Below are 20453 nucleotides of genomic sequence, written 5' to 3' on the forward strand. Positions count from 1 at the left end.
CTCTGACCATGATATCATCATAAAAGCAGCATGCCTTGAACAGTGGAAAGAGCTATAGCACACCCAGACTAATAACAAACTTTTCCAGTTGAAACAGCAAACAAAATTTTGGCACTCAAGCATCCAAACAACTAGAAGGGAAGAAGTGGTACTTGCACAGGCAAGAATAGGACATACTCATCTGACCCACCCCCATCTACTCACAGGTGATGATCCTCCTCAGTGTCCACACTGCTCAATACATCTAACAATCAAGAATATTCTTGTTGACTGTCCTCAATATCACCAGAACAGAACATCAGTCCTGTTTTCTCTGAATAAACTGCAAGAACCAATATCACTAGAGCATATTATTGGCGACCAGGCAAACATTAATGAACTTTTCTGGTTTCTGAAAAAAATTGGAATATATCGTCGCTTCTGAATAGTTTCTAAAATGAAATTGAAATACCTTCAATTCTGAATTAATTCCTAACACATCTCTATGGACAGGTGCACTATAGCCAGTGTAGCTTATATGCTATTAAACACCCACATACACCATCCACCCCAGATGCCTTTCTTATGTTTATCTTCAACAATTTTTCCCTCCACTTTACTCTCAGTTATTACAAGATTATCTAGCTTACTGCCAGAGTTTAATACACCTCTGACATTCCCCTCCCTGAATAACTCCATGTGTGAATGTAGATGCATTCATAAACAACATATAGGAATAGCAATGGGGGCCTGCAGCTCATGCATAGATGCTAACCTTTATTTGTATTATTTTGGAAGAAACTTAAATAAAAACTTAATACTTTACTGCTACATTGATGATCTTAAATGTCATCAATGAACCCAAATCATAAATGAACCCAACTTTCTGATACGTGTAGATAAGCACTATTCACCTGAATTAGAATTTGAATGTACCAATAAACATAGTACTAGTACAGCTACTTATCTAGATATAGATATTTACAAAGAAGATAATGAATTGTACACTCAAGTATATGTCAAACGAAAAGATTTTAGTTTTAAATCCATTAGCCTAACACATTGGCATTCTAATATTTCAAAAAGAATTCACAGTAATATCACTGTTTTGCAGACTTTAGATTAATAAAAATATGTAATAACACAAATAATATTATAGAATTGCTTAGAGACTTGAGATCTAAGCTGATTAAGAATGATTTTCCATCTAAGTTTTTATCTCAAAACATCTTAACAGAGCTATTATTATTGTAGTTAATAAATGACACAATAATATAAATGCAAGTTACATTATAGCTAATGTATGTACTAAATAAATATTTCAGTTCTATTGGCTCTCACTGTTCACTGTATTTTGCTTCTTTTGGTTCACAAAGTTCACTCTATTACAGTTCTGTTGGTGCTCTCTAATATCATATTTGTCATTTTGAGGACTTGTATATACACCGATGAGCCAAAACATTATGCCGACCGGGCTAGCCGAGTGGGTAAAGTACCTGCCCGGCAACCCAAAGGTCGCGGGTTTGATTCCCGCCTCGGGCTTGGATCAAAGTACTGCAAAAAAAAACCTTGGGAGGTGCAATATGGCCACAGAAGCCGATGCGCCAACGATTACCAAATCAAAAAAAAAACCAAAACATTATGACCAGCGAGTTGTTATGCAAATTGAAGCAACTGTAGGTGAACTACAGTGCATGCACGGACACAGTATAAAAAACACCTGATACTGAGCTCCGTTAATCAGTGTTACTCTTGTTCTTCAGATGGGAAAGGCAGCGGACTTAAGCGAGTTTGACAAAGGCCAAATTGTAATGGCCAGACAACTGTGTCAGAGCATATTCGAAACAGCACGGCTGGGTGGGGTGCTGTCAGCCGTGGTTAGTACCTACCGAAAGTGGTCTGAGGACGGAAAACCTACGAACTGCCAAGCAAGGTGTTGGACGACCATGGCTCATCGATGCTCGAAGTGAGCAAACGCTCTCCCGGATGGTACGTGGCAACAGAAAACTGACTGTGGGGCAACTATCCAGTAAATGGAATGCTGGTAACAGGAGTAATGTCACAACACAGTACATACGTCGAACCCTGCTGAAAATGGGGCTGTGGAGCAGCAGGCCACTCTGAGTGCCCATGCTAACCATGGTTCACCGGCGACAGCGCCTACAATGGGCACACGAGCATCAAACCTGGACCTTGAGTGATTGGAAGAAGGTCGTCTGGTCCAATGAATCATATTTCCTGTTGCACCATGTGGACGGCCAGGTATGTGTGCATCGTTTGCCTGGGAAAGTGTTGGCACCTGGATGCACCATGGGATGAAAACAAGCCTAGATTCCTAGCCAAGTCCTTGACAACAGCTGCTTTTCTCTTAGAGTTAAGTCCTTCTGTTTTTGCAACATCATTTTGTAAAAATAAAATGTTTAAAATGTGTTATAATTTGTGTTCAGTGTTCTTAATTTAAGAAAATGCAACTGACTGTAGGCTATGTATTCACTTTACAGCACAAGGAATGACCATGTTACAATATGCACTTATATAATGTGGGAACACGGTATGTATTATGTTCTATTATGTCTTTGTTTGGGAAACATTTTCAAAAACTAGCAAAGTAAAAAATTGTTGACTAATGTAGAATTATGACCATACATGTGTTTTGTAAATACCTTGTTCAATTGTATGTTTGTATACCTTTGTGTCTCCTTTGTCTCAGAACTTGTATGTACTTCCAGCTATGTATATCAGTGTTTTCCCCAGGACCTATCGAATGGGTGCACCTGACTGTCTGGCTAAAATTTATCAGTGAGCAGTACCATACAGTACTGCTCACTGATCTCGATCAATATTAATTCAAACATACTATGCGAAGTATTACACTTCTCCACCCGGCTACTTCATAATGCCATCTGGCAAAATTTTCTGGAGAGAACACTATATATGGTTATTCATTTAAATTATAACTTGTTTTAATATCATGTATCATTCTCATCTATTTGTTGTACACGTTTTTATGGTCAGGGACTTAACCTTTGTTAAGCCCCTGACCATGGTGGGCACATATTGTGTCTGTGATGTATATGAATGATATATGTTATGTAATTACCATGTACACAATACAGTACAATAAAGATTTTCTTCTTCTTAGAAAAAAACAACTATTTAAAAAAACCATTACAAATTGTGTTAGAAAATTAAAAATTCAGATAAGCTTGGGTATGCAAAAAAGTGTTGTGTGAATAAATGTTATGCACTTAACCGGACATATTTGTAATGGAAACATAAGAAACAGTTTGCAATTTTTACTTTTTATGCAAATAAGCTTTATATTCAATTAAGCATTATGCAATTAAATGTTATGGTCTGTACCTGTCTTACATAGTGATAGGTACATTGTTGATCATTGTGTAAAGCAAACAACTGGAAATAAACAATCATTATATTTATCAATTTATGTTAGTTTTTAATGCACAGCTGCCAATTCTCTGAATTTACAACAGAGAATTGTATTTTTACTTTATTTTACCCCTTCTCTATCTCACAGTAATATAGTTGGTTACAAAGCATTCCATGTCCTTTTGCAAAAACTCGGTTTTTCTCTATCTTTTTTTCTTCTTTCAAGTATAGTAAAACTATGTTAAAATTGTTAATTTCTACTTATTTTTTTTTAACAAATTAGCTGTTAGATTTCTGCCAGTCTTTATTGCAAAATAGAAACATGGAATAATAGCGTCGTTCTCTGTAGTGTGCAGTCATTTCTCACTACTTGTGTAGTGCAAAGTTATTAACAATATCTTTCAATAAGGTACCAAAGAAATATTACATAACATTTCGGAAGAAATATATGCAAGAGATTTTCAATATATTGTAAAAATCCGAAAAAGATGACTTATTTGCATTGTACTATATATAGATATGATTTTCAATTTTAAGTGATGGAAAACATGATGTAATCAGACATTTGTAAACAAATAAGCATAAGGACAGCATACTGTTCCTAGATACACATGGTGTATCTATAGTGAAATGGCAAAAAAAAAAAAAAAAAAAAAAATGGTTGTGGAAGAACAAGAGCAGTAAGTACTGCTAGTGAAATTGCACAATTTCACAAGAAGAGGTAGTGATGGCTCCAAAAAATGGGCCATTTTCTATTGCTACAGATAGTAGCAATCAAAGTGTTCCAGACTTTTTGGTTATGGAAGAACAAGAACAAGCACTGTTCATGAAATTGCACAAATAGGAAATGAAGGGGCAGTGCTAGCTCGATAAAAATGGGTCATTTTTGACTGCTACAGATGATACTAATTAAAGTGATTCCAAATTATATTCCATTGTGGCAACCTTTTTGTAATAAAAGTAAAATTGAAAGCAGCTTGATATCGATGGAAGAACAAGTACAACAGGCATCGTAGTGAAATTTCATACAAAAGAGGTAGTGATGGCTCTGAAATATGGCCATTTTCAATTGCTACAGGTGGCCTTAATCAAAGTGATTCCAAGTTATATCCCACTGCAGTAACCTTTCATAATGAAAAAAAAAAAATCATCAAATTGAAAGCAGTTTGCTCTCAGTGCCAGTATTGAAAGGTAACTACAAGATACAACATTGCACATCTTTTTCTAAACAACCCAAAAGCATGTGGGATTCTTTCAAAAAACTGACTATTGATAATGCACCTTTTATTGGGAGCCCTTAAAACTGAATTAGCAATGGTATTAAAAGGAGTTGAATATTTAGTGGTAAAAAATGATTGTGAGATGAAAAGAAGCCACATGCCATCCTGTAAAAGTGGGTGGATATTTTAATACTATCTAGAAAAAAGTGGTAAAAGGAAAGAGATTTCAACTGATGCTTGCCACTGAAGAAAAGAGATTTCGTAGCAGTGTTGTACATGTTTTCTGTCTTTGGTTAATTATATAGGCCCTAATGTAGCTGAGTGATCAGGGGCACGAGTGCAATAGGACATGCTGTTTGAGTGGACTGGGATTCAAGGCCGTGATGGCTAAATATGATTAATGTTTGTATTGATTGATTTATTATTAACTCCAGTGCCTCCGTAGCCAGGTGGGCAGGAGCAGCAGTGCATAGTACATGCTTCTTGATTAGACCAGGGTTCGAGCCCGTGACCACCAAATACGCAGGATGCGGAAAGGTCAGGGAATGACCATCGCATATTTCCGGAGCAATATGGTCTTAGTTGCTAATGCTCCTAAAAACCAAACAACAACATTATTAACTCCACTGACCTGGTTGTTGTGCTGGAGTATAAACAAGAACATATAACTAGACTGGTGGAACAGTGGTGACCTTTGACAAGTTTATTTAAAGAAGTTAGAAATTGTGAGAAAAGCCATATGAGCACATTTTAAGAGATATCAAATTGAAAAGTGCAGGTGATTATTTGTGAGTACCACTTCCAAAAACAAGTTTTGAAAGAAGACAAATGAATGTCTTCCCCAAGTAAAAGAACTTCTGATTCACCAAATGCTATGAAAACTGTCCTAAACATTCAGACCTATATAGAGCCTTGTATACAGGGCTGGAGACCTCATTTCAGGAAGGATGTAGAGCTGCTGGAACGAATACAAAGAAGGGCAATGAGATTGGGGACAAAGGGGTGCTCTTACCAAGAAAGGCTTCAGTTCTGCAAATTGCTGCATCTGGAGACTAGGCACCTGTGAGGTGATCTGATTTAGTATTTAAGGGTTTGAATGGTTTGTGAAAACTGGGCGCTGATGGCTTTCTTCCTCTTGCTCAGACTACGCACAATGAGGGGACATAAATTCAAATTGAAGAAGTACAATTGCAGAATCAGTGTGCAGAAGTTTGCCTTTAGCCAGTGAGTGACTGATTGCTGGAACATACTTCCATCTGTTGTGGAAGTTGATAGCTTAAATAATAAATTCAAGGAAGAACTAGACAAACTATTGGAGAGAATGAATAGGCATAGGGCCAAGTGTTTTTTTTTGTTTTTTTTTGGCTGATGCTGTCTAATCTTGCTTTCTTACATCATATGCCTCTGTTAATGTTAAAGAGGCAGGCAAGCTGACAAACTCTAGGCATGTTATCCTCAGTTGTGCTGATAGTCTGTTCATGTTCATGTCTTTTGGCTTGAATAAATCAACTTGCTTGTTATGCCAATGTTTGAAAATTCAAGCATAGTTCTTGCTTCAGGAACAGTGACTCAGTACATGGACCTCATGTCCATGTACTGAGTCATTGTTCCTGAATATGTTGAAGAATGGTATAAGAAATTTTATTATACCAGCAGTTTTTAAATCTTCTATTTGTATTTTTGGAAGCTGATTGCCAAAGCAGACAAAACCAGAATGATGATTACACCTAGTTAGAGGCATTTCTGCTGCTAAGATTATGGAGAATCTAAAATAAGAGAAGATTGTTTTTTTTTTTTTGTTCAGTATGGAAGTAGCCGAATCCTCACCTGCAGCATTTTTGATTTACATTCCATATTTATGTGTAAGTATTGTGAGATATTATAAATATTATTATTAGCTTTATTCTTTTGGCTTCTGCACCAGCCAAAAAAAAAAAAAATTTTGAATTACCCTGAGAGAGAGAGAGAGAGAGAGAGAGAGAGAGAGAGAGAGAGAATGAACGAACGAACAAGAGTCAGAAGTAGAAGGGAATCACCAAGAAAGAGAAGAATGATGATAACCAGCTCAGGATCCTGGGTGTGCCAAGCCCATATCCACCAGATGTGAGCCCCTGGGGTTATGCAAATTGTTTGCAGCAAACTCCCCTTGGTGGTGATTTTAGTAACTATTTTTGTTTTTTAGGTAATATTTTTCTGCATTTTCCAAAGAACATACCCCTGAAATTTTATTATATTTCCACCATTAGATTGTACTCCAGACAGCTCTAAACAGGGTTACTTTAATTGTGGTCATTCGGTACTTTAAATATGGACATTTAACATAAATAAGTGCTTTATAAGATACTAATGCTTATGCAGGAGTTGTTAGATGCAAATCACATTTTTTCACTTCTGAGCCTGCCACAGTCCAGTGCTTAGCATGTACTCTCGCAAGTGAGGAATTTGCGGATTCAAGCTGCATTTTCATTGCAGCATGTGGATTCATGCTGCAATGAAAATACACACAACCCATTGTGAATTATAGTGCTGTATAAAAAGAATCTGGCTACCCTTAATTCAATGTGTGTCCAGTCACAATGAATATGTAAACTCTTCTGGCCTTGGCAATCTAAAGAATAAATGAAAATTTAATATTTATGCCAGCCCTCTGTCATTAAGCTTCTAACTTCAAAGCTAGGAACAGCTTTGAAGAACTTGGCCGCAGAACTTTTGCTCTGTGGCCGAGTTCATTGATCTCAGGCAGAAGTGCATGTTTTTTCTGCCAGAAATTCTGACATTTCATCCCAACTGTAGAATGCATACAATTTTCAAACAGTATATTACTGCTTCATGGTATCAGTATCCTGTTTTGCCTTGGCACAAAATATAAAACAACCTAAGTTTAAATGCAGTAAGGCAACAACACAGCACATAGAACTATAAGGGAAAAAAAAGAAGCTTGCTAGTTAAATGATTGGTTGTCAAGATATGTTGCCTGTATTACTGATATTGATAGGTGCCTCCGTAGCCAGGTGGGAAGGAGCAGCAGTGCGTAGCACACGCTTCTTGATTATACCGGGGTTCGAACCCGTCACCACCAAATACAGAGGATGCAGAAAGGTCAGGGAATGACCACCGCATATTCCCGGAGTAATATGGCCTTAGTTGCTAATGCTCCTAAAAACCAAATAACAACAACAACTGATATTGATAGTTTATTGATTCAGAGACGGTATTAATTTTTTTCATAAACTAATGTGTAATTACTCTTTAATTAATTTTGATATTCCTGTTATATGAAGAATAGTCATAGTCCCATGTCTCTTCAGAAATATAATAATTTCACACATTTGTATCAAAACAGTTCTGGCATAAATTTTCCTTTGATATTTGTTAAATGTTCCACTTGAATTTTTTTAATTGTGGCATCATATAAAAGAAAAGATAAAACTAGAATGTCATATTTGTAGCATTTTTTTTTTTTTAATGTCTTGTCATTTCATCATAGCTGATTTTTAATTATCTTGATGTATAATGTCAAAATTATGTTTTAGCATTGAAAGAACGTATTTTCCATCTTGAAAAGGCTGAAAATATCATAATATCTTTGAATAAGCTGATTATTCTTTTCCCAAAATCATGCAAGTTTCCAGAATCATTAGATGATTATGGAGATCCAAACATACAGAGTTTAAGTAATCATCTACCTGTCCTAGAAGATGATCGTGGAGGAAATGTAAATAGAACATTTCGTAATTCTGTTTACAAAATTCAGTTTAAGGATGAAGATGTAAGTAAACAGTATGGTTTATTTATAATCAGATGTAATTTTTAGCATGAACCCAGTATAGGTAATAAATAAATGCATTTTTTTTGTGCAGAAGTCTTCTGAATTGTTTGGTTTAATGAATTTGAAACATTAATTTTAAAAAAAATTAAATATCAAAAATTGATGAGATTCCACTTTCCACTTCGGTCTGTAGGGTGTGCATCTTATTAAAATTAAAAGATCAGAAGCACACAGCCAACCATTCAGTGGCCTGAATGGTTGGCTGTATAAATGTAATTCTCAGTTTGTGTGCAATCTGAATGGAGAGCAAGTTGATATTTAATAGTGTAACGTCTTTCTCCTCCAAATATTAACTCACTCTCTGTTCAGATTGTGAACTGGTTCAGGAGATTCAGATTACAAACTGGTAATGGTGTACATGGTAAGAATATACCCATCTCCTTGACATAATGTGACCTTGACAATGCCCCCCCCCCACACACATACACGCTACTCGGACTCCCTCCATTATCTGGCAGAGTAGAGGCAGCAAGGTTATACACTAGCTGATCCAGGAGCCTCCTAGACAGTTACCAATAGGTTCAGTCTGGTGGACTATCTAGCAGCTAGCTTGCAAACACAATTTTAGAGCTGTACCCTCGAAATATAAGGAAGAATGGATCTTTCCATGATATCCATCATAACCTCAAAAGACATCAATCGTATTGCATGATGGAAGAGAAAGGAGTGGGTTTGCTGGAGTTTTGCCCTGGAGACTAAACATGGATTCCACCACTTCAAGGTGCCTCCATAGCCAGGTGGGCAGGAGCACCAGTATGGACAGTGCGTAGCACATGCTTCTTGATTAGACCGGGGTTCAAGCCCATTCCCACAAAATAAGGAGGATGTGGAAAGGTCAGGGAATGACCACCTCATATCCTGGAGCAATATGGCCTTAGTTGGTAATGCTCTTAAAAACCAAATAACAAACAAACAAACAAAACAAACCACCACTTCAAGTCTCCAATAAGCAATGTGGTGGTATTGCACCAGTTAATGAGTCGTCTACCACCTAGAAGACATATTTGAAGGCAAATGAAAACCATTCTTTTAATAATACTATCATATACATAAGAACAGAACTGGGGAATGGACCTGCCCATGGAAGAGTTGCTATACTTGTGGGCAACCCCATTCCAACCTGTACCACTTTTCACTAACTTAGAAGTGGTAGCAATTTGCCTTAAATAAAGAATAACAGACTAATATAAAAACCTTGGGTTTTTATTAACAGTCTGTTTGATTTACTTTCCACCTGGGACTGACATATCCTAGAGACACCATAATGATTCCATTGTACAGCTGCCCACCCCTATCTTTCTCCTGGGTTATTTCAGTGGATATAAAACCCTGTGGGGGTAGTGCCAACATTAATGGAAGAGGATGTGTCATAGAGCACATGCTCTCTGACATATGCTGAATGCAGAATGCACAGTAACAGAAAAAAAAAAAAAAAAAAAGCTCAAAACAAAGCTTGAGGGACAGATACCTTACCTTACCATGACTAATATCATAGTGTTTGAATGTGCACACACCAAAGCTCACTACATTTGCTGCCAGAGCTAGATGAAATTGTAGATCTGCTTTACATCCAGTATTACCCAGTTGACTAGCGCCAAGGCTTTCTGGGACAAAATCCAGAAAATGAAGGGAAAACTAACACCATACTGTCATCGTTGGATTTGTTATTGCAGCCCCAACTTCAATAGCCAATGCTCTTGGAGAGACCTTTTCTACCATCTCTTCAACATCTTACTCACTGGAATTCCTGGTCCTGAAAGACAAAAATGAAAAACAGCCATTTAACTTCAGATATAGGGATTCCCTTCCTTATAATGGACCTTTTACTATAGAATAGTTAAAAATAGCTCTAATTCTTATGAAGGCAAGTGCTGTTGGGCTAGATCTTATCATTATGAAATGATTAAACATCTGTCAGCAAAATCCACCGACCACTTACTCTTACCATATAATAGAATTTTACTAGAGGAACAGTTTCAGGATTCCTGGCTCACCTTTCCCAAGCCAGGAAAAGATCACAAAGTCCCAACAAACTACCATCTTATCACTCTGCCTGAGCAAAATCCTGGACAGAATGGTAAATGCCCGCCTTATAAGGTTTTTGAAGGCAAATGGGCTCCTCTCTAGAGTGCAGTGCATCTTCTGAAGGAACCGATCAACTCTGGACCATTTAATTAGACTTGAAACATCCATCCGAGTTTTTCCTAAAATGAGAACATCTGTATCTGTTCTTTGATATAGAGAAAGCGTATGACACAACTTGGAGATTTAGCATCTTAAAAGACTTCTATAGCCTTGGTCTTAAAGAGCATATCTCCATTTTTATTAAAAAAAATTTAGCTAGTTGGTCTTTCCAGGTTCTTGTAGAATCCTCACTGTCTCGGCTCTTTTTCCAAGAGGAGGGAGTACCGCTAGGATCAGTATTACATAAATTCCATCATAGAACAACTTCCTCTGACTGTAAACAGTGCCCTCTATGTTATGACTTTAGCATATTTTCTCAGTCATGCAACATTAAGGTTATTGAAAGACAACTGCAACAAGCTCTTGATTGCCTTAATTCCTGGGCACTTGCTAATGAATTCAAGTTCTCTCTCTCTCTCTCTACGGTACTGGGCTACCGTAGCCCAGGACCATACTAGCAATGTGGTCTACGAGATTAAGTGCCCGGATTGTGAGGAGTGTTATGTGGGGGAAACGGGGCGACGTTTAAAGGACCGTCTGGGGGAACACAGGACCACTATCAAGACTGCTAACTATGCGAGGTCTGCTGTGGCAGAGCATTTCTGGGAAAAGCAGCATCGGATCTCCCCTGAAGACGCGGTCATTACTGACCGCACCCATGGATTTTGGGAACGCAAGTGGCTCGAGAGCTTGCGAATCAGTTCATCCAGTCACAATACTGTTAATAGGGACGGGGGGATCCGTTTACATCCCCTGTTTGAGGCAGTTGTCCTCAGAAGGGATGACCGTTTCTGTTTGACACGCTCCCGAGCCACTTCAGTTTCCGATACGCGCATGGAGAATGTAGATCATGTGTCTGATGTGACCACGTGCATGAGTGCCATGGACCTGCTACTTAAGGATGTGTCTTAGCACTAGTAGTATGCTGTTGAAGAAGGAGGAGACAGCAGTCTCTGAAAGCTCCAGGTTTCATTGTTTTATCGCTTTTAACCCAGTTTATTTTAAATAATTTTATTTCTTTTAACTATATTTTAACCATATTGTAACTATAATTTAATCAGTGTATTTTATTTTCATCACATTTCACTGTATGTTATTTTATTTATTTTATTGTAAATTTTCAGTTTAATTTCTTGGCTGGTGTTTATCATTAATTATTATAGTATGGAAATTACCAGCGTATTTTACTTAGACCTGTTTGAAGAAATTAGTTGTTTGTTGATAAAAAACCGAAAATTGTTGACTGTCCACTTTGTAAGACAGAGAAAAAATAATTTATTTTTATAAATAAAATAAAAGGCTTTAGTTGAAATAAAATCAGAGAATTTTATTTCCTGTAATTTCCCTTATAAACATTTACATCCAAATATCCTACTTTATAATAAAATCAAAAGTTTTATAACAAAAGTTATATTAAAATACATCGTGTAGAAGTAAAATATACAAATTTAACATTTTGTTGTGTTTTGAAATATGAAATAATTTGTTTTTTTGAAAACTAAAAATAATGTGAGCATTCTTCCGTGTGAGAAATTTTTTGTGTGGGTATTTTTCTTGTGAGCATTTATGACAGTGGGGTTTTTTCTGTGCGGAATTTTCATGTGGGCTTTTGTCAGGGAACTAAGCCTGTGGCAGATATAAGCTAGTCTGTAATCAAGTCACAAAGGAGATTAGGCAAACTAAGGCACAGCATGAAAAATCTTTGGCAGAGGATGCTAAGAAAAACAGCAAAGGCTTCTTTACTTATATAAACTCTAGAAGGAAGGGGATTAATCAAATTGGTCTACTTGATATCAATGGTTCGACTGTTGATGATCCTGCTCAGAAAGCTGATAATCTGAATAAGTATTTTGCATCTACGTTCACACATGAGGAGTTATTAAGGGAGAAAAATGCCATTTATCAAACCGTAACAGGGTGCTTAATGATTTTGTAATAACTGAGAGCAAAGTGGAGGAGAAATTGTTGAAGTTAAACATAAGAAAGGCACCTGGGATGGATGGGATCTATCCAGTTATATTAAAGGAGGCAGCAAAGGAAGTAAGCAAACCCTTAGCCAAATTATGAGAGCATTCTTGGACTCAGGGAAAGTCCCCACAGACTGGAGATGCGCAAATGTAAACCCAATTCATAAAGGGCTATCTAAGGGTGCCACGAGTAATTACAGACCTGTTAGTTTAACTTCTCTTCCGGGGAAAATAATGGAGTCACTGGTTAAAGATGCATTGCAGGATCATCTAGACAAGTCTGCAGTAATAATTCAGACACAGCATGGGTTCATTAAGGGAAAGTCTTGTCTGACAAATTTGATTGAATACTATGATGTGGTTACAAGGAAACTGGATGCAAAAAAATAATTTTGATATCATATACTTCGATTTCAGGAAAGTTTTTGACAGACAGTGTTGTGCATGAAAGACTGCTATACAAATTGGAGAAGTATGGTATTAAGGGTAAGTTTTTTTATTTTATTATTTTTTTTTTTTTATGTAAACCCCAACCACGAGAGGTATTAGAACCTATAGCACTTAGTACCATGCTTGGGTTAGAGATTGAGAAGATGAAAGAAGATATTTGTTGACATTGGACTTGAACTTCTGTACACAGTAATTTTCAGGAAATAGGTATGAGGGAAGGTTGTTCCAGAAAACAGCAGTTGAATGAATAAACGAGGAAGATGAAAAGTTGGTTCTGTGAGTTTGAAGTTGGACTGTAGATGGATTTTGGCTGATGGCAGCACGTGTTCGGACTGTTTTGGAAGAGAGAGTGGGAATTATAGAAGCCAATTCAGAAGAACAGTGCCCGTGGAAGTATCTGTAGAAGAGGCATGCAGCAGAAACACTACGTCTATGAGACAGCGAATGGGGAGAGACTGTTAGAGATGAATCATTAATTAACCTAACTGCCCTCTTCTGAATGGGATCAAGAAACATGAGAGAGGTTTTGGGGGCACCGCCCCAAATGTGGGAACAATATTCCATGGCAGGGCGGATTTGCGATTTATACAGAGTGAGCAGCTGTTTGGAAGAAAAGTAATGCCGAGAGCAAAAGAAAACCAAGTTTTTTAGATGCAGAGGAAACAATATTTGTAATGTGTTTGTGCCAAGAGAGATTAGAAGTCAGGGTAACCCCCCAAAAGAGATATATCATTTTGCCTAGAAATCGGAGTGTCACTAAAGATAAGAATAGGAGCAGAAGAATCCTTTTTGCGAGATATAAGACAAGACTGAGTTTTAGAAGGGTTGAAATCAACTAAGTTGTCTTTGTCCCACTGGAGAATTACCTGAAGATCGGCATTTAAGGAATTAGTAGCAGATTTTCGAGAAGTTGAAGCTGATTGAGCAGAACAAGTTTTCTCAAAATGGAAAGTGGAATACAATTTGCTATCATTGGCAAAACTATGGATAGGATTTCCAGTCAATGGAAGAAGGTCATTAATATACAAGAGGAAAAGAGCACGGGAAAGAACTGAACCTTGGGGACACCGGCATTAGTGGAGAAGTTAGAAGACAGAGAGCCATCTACCATCACTCTCAGTGAGTGATCATAGAGAAAACTGGATAACCAATTACTAAAAAGAGTTGGCAAACCATAAGATGGAAGCTTGTTTAGAAGACCTTTATGCCAAACACGATCAAAAGCCTTTGAGATGTCAAGAGCAACTACTTGTGTTTCACCGAACCTTTCCATTGAATTAGTCCATAAATGGGTAACATAAGCCAGAATATCACCAGTGGATGGACACTGATTTCCAAGCAGAAGGAAAAACGCTTTGGAATAAGAAAGTGAAAAAAGGTGGCATAGAATACGAGTAAGTTTAGGAGCACAGGTTTTGAGAACAAGTGGAGAAATACCATCGGGACCTGGAGCTTTCTTAGCATCAAGATTCGTCAAAATCCTTCTAACATCCTTTCGACGGAAGACCACAGGAGGCATTGAATGGAGTGTTTTGGGAATGGTGGGAGGTGTTTTACCAAGATCATTAATACATGAGTTGGAAGAAAAATGGGATGCTAGCATGTCAGCTTTATCCTTAGCTCAAATGACAACAGAATCATCTGGTTTGGACAGAGGTGGGAACAGAGATGGGCAAAAGTTGCTGCCGATAGCTTTGGCAAGAGAGCAGAATGCTCGTCTACCATTAGAGCAAGAAGCAAGTTTTCTACTCTTAGCCTGTTCAAACTCTAGTTTGGACTGATTAATAACTGCTTTACAATTGTTGCAAGCTTTGGTGTAGGTAGAAAATGAAACTGAAGAATTAGAAACAAGCCAGTTACGATATGTAACATTCTTCTCTTGAACAGCCTTAGCACATTTATTGGAAAACCAAGGTTTAGATAAAGGACAAGATTTTAAAGTGGAGGGATAAAGGATTCTATGCCTGCAAGAACAATTTCACTTACACGATCTGAGCAAACGTTGACATCAGAAGTTTTGAAACAGTAATCCGACCAAGGAAAAGAAGTCTCGCAGGTCATCCCATTTTGCATTCTTGTAATGCCAAACAACACGAAGTTCAGAGAAGCCATGAGATAAAGGTTCCATTCGAGAAGAGACAATCACCAAGTTGTGATTTGAAGTGCCTAAAGGACCTCTCACTTCAGCCATGTTCTTAGAAGGGTTGTTTTTGAGAAAAATATCAATCGTGGCTGTATGATTAGGATTGTCTGGTATTCTTGTAGGTAAATGAACAATCTGTGCAAGGTCATTAGTAATTGCAAAAGCCTCGGCATTTGCTGAGTCACACCGACCAGCTGGGTCGGTGTGACTAGAAAACGGAAGCCAGCTGGAGTTGTGAACATTAAAATCGCCAAGGAAAATTACCTCACTGTGAGGCAAGTTGGACTGGAGAAAGTCAAGTTGCAAAGAGAGGAAGTCAAAGAGCTCAAAGTGATTAGTGGAGTTAGGAGGATGGTAGAGACAACAGATGAATTTGACACAATGAGGAGAGAGAGATTTTAAGCCAGATAAGATCAGAGAGGAGATTCCAAATTGCCAAGTTTCTGACAGGAAATATCAGAACGGGCATATGCACAAGTACCACCTTTGAGGCGAAGAATCATACAGTGAATAATTTGAGCATCTGAGATGAGCAGTAGTTGAATCAACCGATAACTGAGATTCTGTCAGAAAAAGTACATGGGTTTAGCAGACTGCAAGTGGAAATGGACATCGTTGAAATTAGAATTGAGACCACGTATATTTGGGAAATGAATTAGGAAGTGCTTGGGAGGTTTAGATCTTTTCGCAGATAAGCTTGCTCTATTAGTTTGGCAGTTTGTGTGTATTCAATAGTAAGAAAAAGTGGGTGGGACATGCTGTATGAAGTAATGAAATTTTTGGATATGGTGTACACATGGTAAGAATATACCCAGATCCTTGACATAACGTGGCCTTGACAATGCCCCCCCCGCATACACACTACTTGGACTCCCTCCAGTCACTATCTGGCAGAGTACAAATAGCAGGGGCGCCTCCATAGCCAGGTGGGGAGGAGCAGTATTGCATAGCACACGCTTCTTGATTAGACCCGGGGTTCGAGCCCGTGATCACCAAATACGGAGGATGCGGAAAGGTCAGGGAATGACCACCGCATCCAGAAGTGTCCTAGAGAGTTACCAATAGGTTCAGTCCAGTGTACTAACTAGCGGCTAGCCTGTGAACACCGGTTTAGAGCTGTACCCTCGAAATGTAAGGAATATTGGATCTCGCCACGATGTCCATCATAACCTCAAAAGTCATCAGTCATGCTGCATGATGGAAGAGATGGGGAAGGGTTGACCAGACCTTAGCTCTAGAGACTAAACATGGGTTCCACCACTTCAAGCCTCCAATAAGCAAAGTGGTGGTATTGCACCGGTTGATGAGAGTCATCTACCACCTAGTACTGCCTGGTAACATAGAGGGGCGGCATTCCTCCATGTGGTGTGGGCACCACACCTCAACTCCTGTTTACGTTGGTTCACACCTGGGTGGTCACCCACCATGTACTTGTGCATGGAGGTTATACCCAGGATTACTAACAGTCCCACCATTGTGAAGGTGCAAGCAGAGGATTTGGCTGTCACAGACCATCCGGACTTCGCTGAAATTGGGTCACTTGACTTGAGTGTCACCCGAATATCAGTTCCATCAGCATTTTAGACTCCCAGATAGCACATACAGCTTGTCTGGCATATCTGAGAGAATGTCTGTGACAACCACAAGGACCAAGTTGCCACAATAGATAAAAGGGTGGTTGAGTGGGAGAAGACTGAGGTGGTAATCAGTGGATGCTGCTCTTTGTGGACTAATATTATTAGTAGAGTAATCCAGGGCTTTGTGTTGGGCCCACTCTTGTTTTGTATATTTATCAGTGATATTGATAAAGGTATATCAGGCTTGAAGTGGTGGAACCCATGTTTAGTCTCTAGAGCTAATATCAGGCAAATCACCAAGTTGGTTGTTAATGACAGCAGTGGCAGTGTGCTATTGCAACAGGATCTAGAAAATTTAGGCAGATGGCCTCTGAAGTGGCAACTGAAGTTTAACATTGACAAATACAAAGTACTGCATATGGGTAGAAGTAACCCCAGACAAATGTACCAAAAGATATGTACCACATTTCTCTGGGGTAGAAGTAACCCCAACGAAATGTGGTACTACACTTAGGGTGGTAGAAAATGAAAAAGACGTGGAAGTAATTATGCAGTCAGATATGAAGTTTTCTGATCATTGAAGACAGGCTGCCAGAGCAGATCATGGAGTATTGTCAATAATATACAGGAATCTTGCTAATAGGGAAAAGGAGGTGATTTTCCCTTTATATAGGGCAATGGTCAGGTCAAGCCAATCTTGTTGCCCTTCTTCAATGCATGCTCATTTTAGGATGGATATAGAGTTGCTTGAGCGTGTATAGAGAAGGGCAACAAGATTGGTGAAGGGAACAAAGGGATCCTCTTACCAAGAAAGGGTTAAGTTCTGCAAATTGCAGTGGCTGGAGACTAGGCACCTGTGAGGCAATCTGATTGATGTGTATAAGGCCATGAATGGGTTGAGCATGCTAATTCTGATGGGATTCTTCCACTTGCTTAGATTACGAACCTGAGGGGTTCGTAATCTGAGCAAGTGGAAGTTTATAAATTCAAATTGAGGAAAAGCAACTGTAGAATAGATGTGTGAAAATTTGCCTTTAGCCAGTGAGTGGTTAATTGCTGGAACAAGCTTCCATCTGTCATTGTGGAAGTTGATAGCTTAAATTAATTTAAGGAGGAACTGGACCAACTTTTACAGGGAATGGATGTGTGAAATTTTTTTGGCTGATGCTACATAAGCTCATGCGCTTGCTTTCTTGCATCACATTCCTCTATTACTATTTCTATCAAAGCAACCCCTTCAACCCTGACATGCAACTTTTCCCTTAAGAACTGGTTAAAGTCTGATACTCCATAATCTGTCTACCTGCAGCTCTCTTCAGCACAGCAAACAACATTCTAACTTCTTTCCAGATTACACAGATGGCTCAATGTCCGAATTGTATGTAGGATCTGCCGCCATCTTTTCAGAGACTACCACATCCAAGCAGATTCTTCCTGAATGCAGTATACTCACTGCTGAGCTGTACACTCAGGAATTAGCCTTGGATCACATCATTAATTGGCAGCACCAATGATTCACTATATATTCTGGTTCTTTGAGCGTCGTACAGGCTTTATCATCGATGAGATACAACTTTTCTCCAGTCCTGTCTTGAGTTCAGCAGATGATCCATTCTTAGTCAGAGCATGAATATGATATCCACTTCTGCTGGATTCCTAGCCACATAGTAATTATGGGAAATGATTTGGCTGATACCGCAGCCAAATGAGCAACTCTCATTAATAATCGTTACCTTTTCAGTCTTCTATTTGGGGTTCCCCAGCTACCCTGGGACCCCAGTATAGAGTCATCGATAGTAGAACCTGGCGTGCCTCCACGCAGCTAGCGATGGGGGTTAGGGAGTGCTAGACTTGGAGTCTGGTGCACCCTGGCTGCTATATGCCTGTTGGGTCTGCCCAATGGCAGAACATGTTCTTTGTTGGCCTGAAGTAATGGCTTGGGCTATGCCCAGTACAGAGGACTCAGCAGAAAATCGGGGAAACCCTGGAGCCTGCAATATTTATACTAGACATCTGAAATCTGTCGGTCCCCTATACAGACCAGGCAAATGATTCACAACGAGATACAGTCTCAATGGCAAGAGTCATTGAATAGACAGACAACAAATAAAGCCAGTAGTAGTAGTCGCATGTGATGCAAGAAAGAGTGTATGAGCTTATGCAGCATCAGCCAAAAAAAAAAAAAAATCACACCATTCCCTCCAAATGCCTGTCCAGTTCCTCCTTAAATTTATTTAACCTATCAACTTCCACAACGACAGATGGAAGTTTGTTCCAGCAATTAACCAACCCCTGGCTAAAGGCAAATTTCCGCACATCTATTCTACATCTGTCTTTTCTTAATTTGAATTTATGTCCCCTTAGGTTCGTAATCTGAACAAGTGGAAGAATCCCATCAGAATTCAGCATGCTCAACCCATTCAAGGCCTTGTACACCTCAATCAGATCACAGTACGGGTGCCTAGTCTCCAGCCACTGTAATTCGCAGAACTTAAGCCTCTCTTGGTAAGAGGATCCCTTCATTCCCCTCACCAATCTTGTTGCCCTCTCTGTACATGCTCAAGCAAATCTACATCCTTCCTAAAATGAGGCCTTCAGACCTGTACGCAGTACTCAAGGCGTGGCCTGACCATTGCCTTATACGGAGGGACAATCACCTCCTTTTCCCTGCTAGCAAAATTCCTATATATCATTGACAAAACCCCATGACCTGCCTTGGCAGCTTGTCTGCATTGTTCAGAAAACTTCATATCTGACTGCACAATTACTCCCAGGTCTTTACATTTTCTACCACCTTAAGTGTAGTACCACACAGTTGGTACGTTTCTCTGTAATTGAACTCTGATAGTATAGTCTGCACAGAAATCATAGCAAGGAAGTTATTCTTTCCCAGCTTTGCATAGGACACAGTCATCTTACACATTCTTTCCTTGTGAAGACTGATGATCCTCCTATGTGTGTGTGTGTCTTGTGACACCTTTTCAACTGTAAAATTTGTTTTGATTGACTGTTAATTTTAACCTGATCAAAACATGGTTTTTTTTTTTTTTTTTTTGCTTTACTGATCTAACCGAGTCTTATACACGGTCAGATTTTATCAGACATATCAGATAAAATCTGACTCAGTGTATGTTTTTAAATTTTTACAAATTATTAATTTTTAGAAATATAATATTGTGCATTTATTTTTAGTTGCTGTTTGCCTTTTATTGCATTTTGTATATTTACATATTTTTTGATGTAACTTTTGTGAAAGATTATGAAAAATCTTTTTTCTTTCATTCCTTTATATTTTTATGCTGTGGTCATGATGCACTATAGCCTCAGTCACTTTTGCACCAGTAAAATTCAAATCAAAATTTTCTCAGATCACACATACAACTGGACATAAATTTAAATTGAGAAAGGATAAAGTATAGTAGCAAGAGAGATGTGCAGAAAGTTGTTTTTAGCTAAAGAGTAAATTGATTTCTGGAAAAGTTAAATAATATTATGATAAATATTATTTAACTTTAATATAAACATAATTGTATTTAAGAACCAATCGATTATCTGATAGCACTGTTTGGTGAACAAATTTTTTAAAGTAATTTGAAATGAATTGATTTTGTAAAAGGGAAGTTAAAAAAAAAAAAAAAAAGAGTACTTTTCAGTATTATTGCAATAAGATTTTCATCTGGTTGTGGAAGTGGGTAATCTGAATAAATTTAACAG

At 38.3% G+C, this 20453-nt stretch overlaps 1 protein-coding gene across 1 annotated transcript in view; it reads left to right on the forward strand.

The window, feature by feature from the left end:
* The window catches only part of LOC150088223 (stimulator of interferon genes protein 2-like), a 106059-nt gene that overhangs the window by 77175 nt on the left and 8431 nt on the right, over positions 1–20453 (forward strand). Inside the window, exon 6 of the mRNA XM_090370635.1 lies at positions 8123–8358. Coding sequence (XP_090226761.1) covers positions 8123–8358 — 236 coding nt within the window. The remainder of the gene's footprint in view (positions 1–8122; positions 8359–20453) is intronic.

The sequence above is a fragment of the Mastigoproctus giganteus genome, chromosome 3 (genome assembly GCF_048544385.1).
Source record: "Mastigoproctus giganteus isolate SK-2022 chromosome 3, ASM4854438v1, whole genome shotgun sequence".
NCBI lineage: Eukaryota > Metazoa > Arthropoda > Arachnida > Uropygi > Thelyphonidae > Mastigoproctus > Mastigoproctus giganteus.